Here is a 12,160-nt window from a genome sequence, read left to right as displayed (position 1 = left end):
TGTATACTGAGCTGTGTATCTAATCCTATCCTGTGTGATACTGTATACTGAGCTGTGTATCTAATCCTATCATGTGATACTGTATACTGAGTTGTGTATCTAATCCTACCATGTGTGATACTTTGTACTGAGCTGTGTATCTAATCCTATCCTGTATGATACTGTATACTGAGCTGTGTATCTAATCCTATCCTGTGTGATACTGTATACTGAGCTGTGTATCTAATCCTATCCTGTGTGATACTGTATACTGAGCTGTGTATCTAATCCTATCCTGTGTGATACTGTATACTGAGCTATGTATCTAATCCTATCATGTATGATACTGTATACTGAGCTGTGTATCTAAGCTTATCATGTGTGATACTGTATACTGAGCTGTGTATCTAATCCTATCATGTGTGATACTGTATACTGAGCTGTGTATCTAAGCCTATCATGTGTAATACTGTATACTGAGCTGTGTATCTAATCCTATCATGTGTGATACTGTATACTGAGCTGTGTATCTAAGCCTATCATGTGTGATACTGTATACTGAGCTGTGTATCTAATCCTATCATGTGTGATACTGTATACTGATCTGTGTATCTAAGCCTATCATGTGTAATACTGTATACTGAGCTGTGTATCTAATCCTATCCTGTGTGATACTGTATACTGAGCTGTGTATCTAATCCTATCCTGTGTGATACTGTATACTGAGCTGTGTATCTAATCCTATCCTGTGTGATACTGTATACTGAGCTGTGTATCTAATCCTATCCTGTGTGATACAGGCTGCTGATACATCACTCACATCTCATCTTCTTATTCTTACAGTTTTGGTGGTAATGCTCTACCAGACACTTCCTTCACCCAGTTGGCCTCTGTAATAAGGAATAACCAGTTCCTGAAGAGACTTCACTTGTCTAATAACCGTCTGTCCGGTCCTCACTTCAGTGACTTGATGGCTGCTCTGTCCAGTCCAGCCGACAGGATAGAGGAATTGCGGTGAGTATAAGAGATGTGTACAGGAGGAGACGTGGGGAGAAGTTATACAGGGATTTTATTCTGTTTTATGTTCCTCTGCACCATTGTTATGTCTATGAGATAAACTGCTGACTGCACCTTCATATGTGACGTCTCTATTGAGCTGTGTATCTAATCCTATCATGTGTGATACTGTCTGCGGAGCTGTGTATCTAATCCTATCTTGTGTGATACTGTATACTGAGCTGTGTATCTAATCCTATCATGTGTGATACTGTCAGGGGTGAACTTGCCCCTTTCGCTGCCCGAGGCGAACTACAGAAAGCCGCCCCCCCCCCCGGAGGAGGGGCGTGGCGGAGCGTGAGGGGGCGTGATGAATAAAGGGGGCGTGGCTTTGTGGCGTTCGCAGGCAGAGAGCAAGCACGGAGAAGACCTGCTCTCTGCCTGAGCGTGAGGGGAGGCTGCTGGAGCAGCGCTGCTTCAGTGGCCTCCCCAATCCAGCGCTCGGTGCTAAGCCAGTCCAGGACAGCTTGTCCTGGACTGGCTTATGTAATAAAAAATGCCGCCCTCCCTGGGGCCCTGACATAGCGTCGCCTGAAGCGGTCGCTTCAGGTCGCCTCATGGCAGGTGCGGCACTGGATACTGTCTGCGGAGCTGTGTATCTAATCCTACCGTGTGTGATACTGTATACTGAGCTGTGTATCTAATCCTATCCTGTGTGATACTGTATACTGAGCTGTGTATCTAATCCTGTCCTGTGTGATACTGTATACTGAGCCGTGTATCTAATCCTATCATGTGTGATACTGTATACTGAGTCGTGTATCTAATCCTATCATGTGTGATACTGTATACTGAGTCGTGTATCTAATCCTATCATGTGTGATACTGTATACTGAGCTGTGTATCTAATCCTGTCCTGTGTGATACTGTATACTGAGTCGTGTATCTAATCCTATCCTGTGTGATACTCTATACTGAGCTGTGTATCTAATCCTACCATGTGTGATACTGTATACTGAGCTGTGTATCTAATCCTGTCCTGTGTGATACTGTATACTGAGCCGTGTATCTAATCCTGTCCTGTGTGATACTGTATACTGAGCTGTGTATCTAATCCTATCATGTGTGATACTGTATACTGAGCTGTGTATCTAATCCTGTCCTGTGTGATACTGTATACTGAGCTGTGTATCTAATCCTATCACGTGTGATACTGTATACTGAGCTGTGTATCTAATCCTGTCCTGTGTGATACTGTATACTGAGCTGTGTATCTAATCCTGTCCTGTGTGATACTGTATACTGAGCTGTGTATCTAATCCTATCATGTGTGATACTGTATACTGAGCTGTGTATCTAATCCTATCATGTGTGATACAATATACTGATAAATCACTCACATCTCATCTTCTTATTCTTACAGTTTGGCTAATAATGATCTATCAGACACTTCCTGCACCCAGTTGGCCTCTGTAATAAAGAATAACCAGTCCCTGAAGATACTTGGCCTGTCTAGTAATCATCTCTCCGGTCCTCACTTCAGTGACTTGATGGACGCTCTGTCCAGTCCAGCCTGCAGGATAGAGGAATTAAAGTGAGTATAAGAGATGTGTACAGGAGGAGACATGTGGGGACAAGTTATACATGGATTTTATTCTATTTTATGCTCCTCTGCACCATAGTTACAGTATTGGCCAAAAGTATTGGCACCCCTGCAATTCTGTCAAATAATACTCAGTTTCTTCCAGAAAATGATTGCAATCACAAATTCTTTGGTATTATTTTCATTCAATTTGTCTTCAATGGAAAACCACAAAAATAAATGTCAAAAAGCCAAATTGGATATAATTCAACACCAAACATAAAAAAGTGGACAAAAGTATTGGCACTGTTTGAAAAATCATGTGATGCTTCTCTAATTTGTGTAATTAACAGCACCTGTTACTTACCTGAGTGTTAGGATTGGGTCTCACAGGGTTCTCTCTCAGCGCACAGCGCCACCTGCAGGTCAATCTAACCCTCGCCCTCATGTAGTGAGGTGTCTGGAGTGTAAGTCCAGCTTTCGGCCTACTGAGCATGCTCAGACCTATTGGAGCCGCTCACATGCTAAGAGCCATTTCTTGCCTTCTGAGCATGAGCGGTGAGGTCATGGCTACCGCCCTATTGGGCAGGGACTTCCCTTTAAAAAGTGTGAGCCGACGCTCACCCGGTGCACACACTTTAAATCAGAATTACTGAAGTTCGTTCATGACAGTACTACAGAGAAAGGCTCCAGTTTTCAGGCAGGTGTCAGACTAGGCCTCTGGGTGGGGTTTCCTCTGCCTCTATGTGCTCTGTAGATTAGAACCTGTAAGTCTTGAACTGGCAGCTCTACACTACGGCTTGGTGCAGTAGTCTCTGTACCAGCCGGTGGACTGGCAGCAGGCCTGGACTCTTAAGATAGCCTCTTTACTGTCTAACTTCCTTTACTCTCCTGGCTGTTGCAGGAGCATGTTTAGTTGCTGACCAGGGGTGACGGTTAACCCTTGGTAGGTGTGCTGTTTCAGCTGTACTGTGCACCTGTCCAGTGAGGTTAACTGGCAGGGCTTTCTTACAGCTTGTTCACATTTAGTACTGCATCATTTGTCTGCCAGTGCAGTTTAACTGGTAGGGCACTATTCAGACATACAGCCGCCCATCATTAGGCTTGTGGACCTCGCTGCAGTGCCTTGCAGCTAAGAGGTTCTGTCGTTTAAAAATATTATTTTTTAATAAATACACAGAACCGTAACACTGAGGCACCTAACAGGTGGTGGCAATAACTAAATCACACTTGCAGCCAGTTGAAATGGATTAAAGTTGACTCAACCTCTGTCCTGTGTCCTTGTTTGTACCACATTGAGCATGGAGAAAAGAAAGAAGAGTCTGAGGTCTGAGAAGCAAAATTGTGAGGAAACATGAGCAATCTCAAGGCTACAAGTCCATCTCCAAAGACCCGAATGTTTCTGTGTCTACCGTGCGCAGTGTCATCAAGAAGTGTAAAGCCCATGGCACTGTGGCTAACCTCCCTAGATGTGGACGGGAAAGAAAAATTGACGAGAGATTTCAACACAAGATTGTGCGGATGGTGGATAAAGAACCTCGACTAACATCCAAACAAGTCCAAGCTGCCCTGCAGTCCGAGGGTACAACAGTGTCACCCCGTACTATCCAGCGTCAGCGTCTGAATGAGAAGGGACTGTATGGTAGGAGACCCAGGAAGACCCCACTTCTTACCCAGAGGCATAAAAAAGCCAGGCTGGAGTTTGCCAAAACTTACCTGAGAAAGCCAAAAACGTTTTGGAAGAATGTTCTCTGGTCAGATGAGACAAAAGTAGGAAAAGGAATCAACATAGAGTTTATAGGAAAAAAAAAGAGGCCTTCAAAGAAAAGAACACGGTCCCTACAGTCAAACATGGCGGAGGTTCCCTGATGTTTTGGGGTTGCTTTGCTGCCTCTGGCCCTGGACTGCTTAACCGTGTGCATGGCATTATGAAGTCTGAAGACTACCAACACATTGTGCAGCATAATGTAGGGCCCAGTGTGAGAAAGCTGGGTCTCCCTCAGAGGTCATGGGTCTTCCAGCAGGACAATGAGAATGGTTTGAGAGAAAGCCCTGGAGACTTGTAAAGTGGCAGCAATGAGTCCAGCCCTGAATCCCATAGAACACCTGTGGGGGAGAGATCTCTTGGTGGCAGTTTGGAGAAGGCCCCCTTCACATCTCAGGGGACCTGGAGCAGGAGCCAAAGAAGAATGGTCTAAAATTCCAGCAGAGCCTTGTAAGAAACTCATTGCTGGTTACCGGAAGCGGTTGTGCGCAGTTATTATGTGTAAAGGTTGTGCTACCAAGTATTAGGCTGAGGGCACCAATACTTTTGTCCAGCCCATTTTTGGAGTTTTGTGTAAAATGATCAATGATTTGACTTTTTTTTCATTCTCTTTTGTGTTTTTCATTGCAAGCAAAATAAATGAAGATATTAATACCAAAGAGTTTGTGCTTGCAATCATTTTCTGGAAGATTATGACAGTGTTGGGGTCATAATAGCCCCAGAGCTTATGTTGTTGTAGTTTCAAATTAAATAACAGGCCAAGATTGGCTACAGCCATCTTTGACCTGGAGAATCACGAAGACACAGATGGTGGTGTATCAAAATGGATTCTGATTTATTGTTACAGAGAGGTAGTATTTATATAGACAAAAGCAGGTTGGACTTGTCAAGATACGGAGTCGCCGCGGTCTCCTTGCTGCGCGGCGTCTCCCTGGGAGACGTGTTAGGAGTTCTATTGGGTGTGCTTAGGTTATTAAGGGTTAATCTTTTCCTTCCCTTCAGTCTCCATGCCGTTAGCCATCAGGTGTGTTCTCTGCTGCTATTTAAACCAGGCATGGATCCTTGCCAGCCATTCACTTTGTGTTTCCTGGTCCTGTGCTCAGTCAGATTCCTGTCTGTTTGTCTTCTGTCTGTTTTCTTGGTTTATTTACCTGGCTTGTATTTTTGACTATCCCTTGTCTTTTGATTTGGTACCTTTATTATATCTCCTGGCTCGACCTCTTGCTCGTCTGACCTCGCCTTCTCTTCTGTGTCTTGCTGGGACTTGTGGTCCTCCCTGGTTCCATGCTGTTTTAGTCTTTTGTTTTGCATTGCAGTACACTGTGCTTTCTGTTCAGGTGTGACCCCGTGACTCCAGTCCCTAGGACTTTCAGGGCCTCCTCTCCCCTTATCCTAGCCGCCGGATAGAAGTGTCAGGAGCCTTGGTAGGCGCACTTCAATTAGGAAGTGCATGGGTCTGCCTCATCTCAGATATTACAGCATAGTTATAGCTGCAGGGCCTGCGACCCCTTTTGTCATTAGTTGCACAGTGTTGCTTTCCCATCTGTGTCACTTTGCACTGCCTGCCCCTGACTCCAATCCTTACAGGACTATTCCAATGCCATGATTGGTGGAGAACTTTGTAACAATAGCCCTGATGCATATCTATTGGAAAAGAAACTGGAGAGAGGTCACACCCCCCTGAGGGATGAGTGGGGGTGTGAGTTGTAGAAGACACATGGCCTTAAAGTCTAAAATGGAGTCTGTGAGCTCATGGTATGGTGAACGCATGGTCTCACAAAATGGCAGCTAACAGCACATGTCTCAAATACACAAGCTGACATCCTCCACACTTCCCTCTTTGCACAATCAGTTAATTACCCCTCTCCTCCCCCTTTATCTTAAAAAGGGTCTTTCGTCTTTGACGAACAATGCCCCTGGTCCCAGCCAATCTCCTTTGTTTGTAAGATAGCATCACCCAATACACAGAGCATAGTAGCTGCATAATCAGTCTGGCAAGTTTCCAAATTGCTCATCTCTGGACAGATAGAACAATCTCAGCCCCCACCTCTATACACAATGTTTCATAAGATATTGTTAGCCCCCCACAACAGAAAATGAGGGCGTCCCCATCGCTGCCAGAGAAGTGTCTCCAAGCGCTGCCTCCTTCTTCGTCCGCCACGTAAGGCTAGCTCTAAGGGACATGGACGAGGACGTGCCCGGGGGTGTGGAAATGCAGCTTGGAAGCAAGGTTGCGGTCAAGCTACAGCTAGAGGCAGAGGCATGTCCAGAGGCACAGGACAGCTGCTTCACAGAAACCAGGCCAGAGCCAGCAAGGCCCAAGATTTTCCCTGTACTAGCCACTCGCCCAAAACTCGCCCATGTTGGCCACCTCCCTCAATGCTGTGTAGATTTTGCAGCGTATGCGTGGAGGACAAACTGAGTGTGTTTTGCACAGTGTGCAACTCAAAACTAAATAGGGGCTCTGAGAAAAGCAACCTGAGCACCTCAGCCATGCACCGTCATTTGTAAGGAAAGCACTAGGCTCAGTGGGAGAGGTCAAGACACCTCCACATCTGCCTATGACACTTTGGGGAGTCCACCCTCATCTGACCCTTTTCCTGCCTCTGCTCCTTTTGCCTACACCATCATGAGCCTCTTCCCATCAACTCCCCATCTCCCAGGGGTTTCATTGCAGGCAGAAGTACAGCGCAACCCACCCACATGCCCAAGCCTTCAACGGCTTCATCTCAAAACTGCTGGCCCTGGAGATGTTGGCGTTTATGCTACTGGAGACTCAGGCCTTCCGTGACCTGATGGCAGCTGCGGCACCTTGCTATGCTGCACCTAGCCGTCACTACTTCTCTTGGTGTGCCGTCCCCCACTTGCGATAGCACATGTCCCATAACATAAGTTGGGCCCTGAGTTCCACGCCCTGCTCTAAGGTCCACTTGACCACTGACGCATGGACAAGCGCATGCAGACAGGGATGCTACATCTCACTCACGGCACGCTGGGTGAATGTAGTCAAGGCTGGGACCCTCTCACAAACCCTCCTCCTCTGACGTAACATCGACCCCAGCTGCGAGTTGGAAACACTGCAGCACTGGTGTAGGGAGACGTCAGCAGGCCATGCTGAAGTTCATCAGCTCGGCCGACAGAAAACACACTACACCTGAGGTGAGCGATGCCATCCTAGAGGAAACGGCAATGTTGATTTTGCCGCTGCACCTTGGCCCAGGCATGATTATGTGTGATAATGACCGGAACCTGGTAGTGGCTCTGGAGCTTGCCAGACTCAAACATGGTCCACACATGGCCCACGTTTTCACTTGTTGGTGCAAAGGTTTTTAAAAACCTACCCCATTGTGCCTGATATACTGGTGAAAGTGCGGCCATTTTCGTAAGTCTAAATTCTCCGCTGCTAGCCAGAAAACATTCAAAGCACACTCCTGTCATCTTCTCACCATTGGATGATGGAGGAAGAGGAGGAGGATGAAGTGGCATTTGATGTCACTGTCCCACACGAGGCTAGCGGGGAAGTTCAGTGCATCCCATTTCTTCAGCACGGATGGTGTGAAGGGAAGTTTAAAGTGGAGGAAATGGAGAGTGACCCTTCCAGCAAAGTCACGCCAAGTAACACTCTGGCACACATGGCTGACTTCATGTTGGGCTGCTTTTCCAATGACAAACGCATTGTGCACATCATGGAGAGCAACCAATATTGGATTTTTGCAATCCTCAACCCCCTGGTATAAAAATAACATCTCATCTTTCGTTCTGGTAGGGGAGAGGAACAATTGCATAAATGATTGCCACAAGCACCTGGTGCAGAATATGATGGTAATGTTTCCGTCAACTCTCGCTGGCAGCAGAGAGGAGATTTCCTCAAAGAGACTAACAACTGCCATCTGGTCCACAACCACCAGGGGAACACTCTCCAAGGTGCGGGACACGTTAATGCCCCCCCTGGCCAAACTACCGCCACCGAGGGGCCTAGTGTCACCAGGAGGGAAAGCTATAGGCGCATGTTGCGTGAGTACCTGGCCAACAACAGCCCTGTCCTCTCCGATCCCTCTGCGCCTTACACATATTGGGTGTAGAAGTTGGACCTGTGGCCCTTGGGGTGAGTGGAGGCTTCCCCCAGCTGAGGTTTGGGTGAGTTTGGCGAGGGGGTTCAAGTAGGCCCCCCAGTTAGCCTTTTTGGTGGCATAGAGTGTACACAATGAACCCCAACTGTCACTTGCTGAGACACTCTTCTGCTTGTAACTTCATGATAGAACCTGCGTGTCTATACTTTCTTTTCTTACCTAGATTTGTGCACTTCCATTTCAAGTTTATGCCCCATTCTTTTGCATTAGGCCAGAAGCAGATTTTTTTTTCTTTGGCCCCTCTGTGCCAATTCAGCCCTACCACCCCCTGTAGGCATTCTTTAACCTTTTTTCCACTTGTGACTTGCCAAAGCAGTGTTTACAGTCTCAGCCCCATTCTGTTGCTTCAGCCCACGTACAGTACAGACCAAAAGTTTGGACACACCTTATCATTCAAAGAGTTTTCTGTATTTCATGACTATGAAAATTGTAGATTCACACTGAAGGCATCAAAACTACGAATTAACACATGTGGAATTATATACTTAACAAAAAAAAAAAAGTGAAACAACTGAAAATCTGTCTTATATTCTCGGTTCTTCAAAGTAGCCACCTTTTTGCTTTGATTACTGCTTTGCACACTCTTGGCATTCTCTTGATGAGCTTCAAGAGGTAGTCACTTGAAATGGTCTTCCAACAGTCTTGAAGGAGTTCTCAGAGATGCTTAGCACTTGTTGTCCCTTTTGCCTTCACTCTGCAGTCCAGCTCACCCCAATCCATCTCGATTGGGTTCAGGTCTGGTGACTGCAGAGGCCAGGTCATCTGGCGTAGCCCCCCATCACTCTCCTTCTTGGTCATATAGTCCTTACTCAGCCTGGAGGTGTTTGGGGTCATTGTCCTGTTGAAAAATAAATGATGGTCCAACTAAACGCAAACTGGATGGAATAGCGTGCTGCTGTAAGATGCTGTGGTAGCCATGCTGGTTCAGTATGCCATCAATTTTGAATAAATCCCCAACAGTGTAACCAGCAAAGCCCCCCCACACCATCACACCTCCTCCTCCATGCTTCATGGTGGGAACCAGGCATGTATGGACTATACTGTATATACAGAATACCAGCGCTATGGAATTTCAGCCCTAAAAAGTGGTTTTGAGAACTTCTTGCAGGATGAGCCTATAAGCTGATGGTGTTCATAGACTCATCAAGCAGTGTTGCTGTTTTCAGACTCTTTCCTGCATAGCAGAAGCTAAATTTTCTCTCTGACCCTTAGCACGATGTCTCTCTGTATCTATCCCAGCCACAAAGACACGAACATGGCTGCCGCTATTCTTATAGATCTGAGGTCACCTGATTTTGTCAGCCAATGACTTTTTCCTCATTTTTTTCGATGCCTACGTTTTCATCTTTCCTGTCCCACCTCCCCTGCACAGTTATTGGTGCAAAAAAAGCACCAGGGAAGGTGGGAGGGCATACGAATTTTTACTGCGTTTACCACGTGGTATTCGATTTTAATCGAGTATGTCGAATACCTTAATATTCAATTGAATATCTACTCGATTAAATGGTATTTGCTCATCTCTAATATAGACCACTGTCGATTTTGGGCAATTCAGTTTGCTTGCCATGTCCCTTAAAGGGGTTGGCCACCCTTAAGCTGAAAAAACCACAGTGCCCCAGGCAACTCAGAAAGATGGTTATAGGACAAATGTGCTGTAAAAATGAAATTTATTTTACCTGTTCCGCATTAAAATGAGATTTTGCAGTGTGAGCTCAGCCGGCCTGTGTGGGCGGGACATCAATAAATTGAAAGTAAAACTCCTGGCCTACATTTCAGGCTGAGGCGCATCACTGCGCTGCCCACACATAGGATGTGATCACACAGTTTCAATCACCTCAACACCTCTGGCTAGCAGAATGCGCTCACAATGGCTGTCACAACACTGGGCTGAATCCTAGGGGTCCTGCACAACTAATAGCTGCTGAGGGCCGCTATGATTCATCCAATTTGAATGGAGCCCCAAAACACCTTCTTTAGCGCTAAATTCAAATGGACTAATCAATAAAATGCCACCGGGCACCATCGATTACAATAGGATTGTGACTAAATACTATACTCAGTAAGGACCTGCTCCTTATCACTTATAGTATTAGCCGCCTCAGTGGGATCTATTTCCCATTACCGGTCAGGGCCTTTTCCCCCCCTAGTGGTCAGGATCTGAACTGAAGTAGAATTTAGCCAGCTCACAGTAAAATGGCTAAATCCCCTACTCCAGAAGGACCAGGTTCTCACCAGTGACATATATATCATAGCCAGGTCCTCACCAGTCCAAATTCCAGCGAGAAGTTCAAATTCTTATGACCCCCCTTGCAAGATACCCACAGGGGAGGGGATAACTTGTGGCAGATAGCCCCTGTAAGTCTACCCCCGCACTGCTAGCAGTTATTTCACCAATAGCCATATATTTCCTGTGCACCCCCAGACAAGCATTCTACATCTCTCTAGTGCACCCCCATAGTGTTAATAAGCACTCTACAGCTCAGAACACTTCAAACAAGTTTCACACAGCTCCCCATGTGTCTTTTATGGCCGAAGCCCAACATGGTGGTAAAAGCACGGCAAATACTGCAACATATTCCAGAGTTTCTTTGTGCCTCTCATGCAAACCTAAGGCGTAGTTCACACATAAATTACGTGTGGCTTATTTTGGCATAGAAAAAAAACTCTTCCTAATTAGGAAGTGTTTTTTTGGGACCTTGGCCCGCTTTTTGTGGAGCGTTTTTTGGTAAAAACCACTTCCAACAAGGCCAGGCGGTTTTCCCATCCCTTAAAAGAGAACGGGCTGCAAAAAACGTGTTTTTTTATTTAAAAAAAAAAAAAAAAAAAGTGACGCATTTTTATATAAAAACGCCTGAAGAAAGGTCATGTCGCTTTTTTTTTCATCTAGCAAGCACTCTACATAGGCTATCATTATATGGAGGCGGATTATGACGTGGATTCCGCTGTCAAAATCCGCCTCCATGTCCCCGTGTGAACGAGCCCTAACATGAAAGATTCCTCCATTCTTCATGAGCCTCTTGTGCATCGCCACCCCCCCCCTTCCTGAATGTAACTTCAGTACAAGGAGCACACACAACCACCCCCCAGCTCGCCACGTGCCTCTCTACTATGCACCCCACATCTCTCCCCCACAGTACACACTACACCCCACATTATACAATGCACCCCACATCTCTCCATCTCCACACTACAAAACACACCCAACTTCCATAGTACACCATGCACCCAAGATCTCCCCCCCCACAGTACTCCATGTACCCTACATCTCTCACCCCCACTACACAATGCACCCCAAATCTGTCCCCCCACAGTACACTGTGCACCCCATATCTCTCCACCTTCACAGTACAACATGCACCCTACAACTCTTACCCCATAGTACACCATGCGCCTGAGATCTGCCCCCCCCCCCAGTACACCATGCACCTACATCTCTCAGCTCCACTACACAATGCAGCCCAGATCTATCCCCCAGATTTGTCCTCCCCTCCACACCATGCACCCTACATCTCACCCACACTACACAATATACCACACATCTTTCACATCCCCACATTACACCAGGCTACTCACATCACTGCATGTTCCTCCACTGCAATGGGATACAACTTTTCTACATTGTTGAAGGAGATTCTTGCAATCACAGACACGCCTACCCAGTAACAAGACTAGAGAGTCATGTGACTGTGACATCATAAGGTCCTTCCT

General features: G+C 46.3%; 1 protein-coding gene across 3 annotated transcripts in view; it reads left to right on the top strand.

Annotated features, from left to right (window-relative positions):
- LOC142214296 (NACHT, LRR and PYD domains-containing protein 12-like) overlaps positions 1-12,160 on the top strand; it is a 398,233-nt gene that overhangs the window by 100,834 nt on the left and 285,239 nt on the right. For all 3 annotated transcript variants that reach the window (XM_075283201.1, XM_075283204.1, XM_075283202.1), the window contains exons 8-9: positions 823-993; positions 2,399-2,569. In XM_075283201.1, coding sequence (XP_075139302.1) covers positions 823-993; positions 2,399-2,569 — 342 coding nt within the window. The remainder of the gene's footprint in view (positions 1-822; positions 994-2,398; positions 2,570-12,160) is intronic.

The sequence above is a fragment of the Leptodactylus fuscus genome, chromosome 7 (assembly GCF_031893055.1).
Source record: "Leptodactylus fuscus isolate aLepFus1 chromosome 7, aLepFus1.hap2, whole genome shotgun sequence".
Taxonomy (NCBI): domain Eukaryota; kingdom Metazoa; phylum Chordata; class Amphibia; order Anura; family Leptodactylidae; genus Leptodactylus; species Leptodactylus fuscus.
This window is presented reverse-complemented; position numbering and strand designations above follow the sequence as displayed.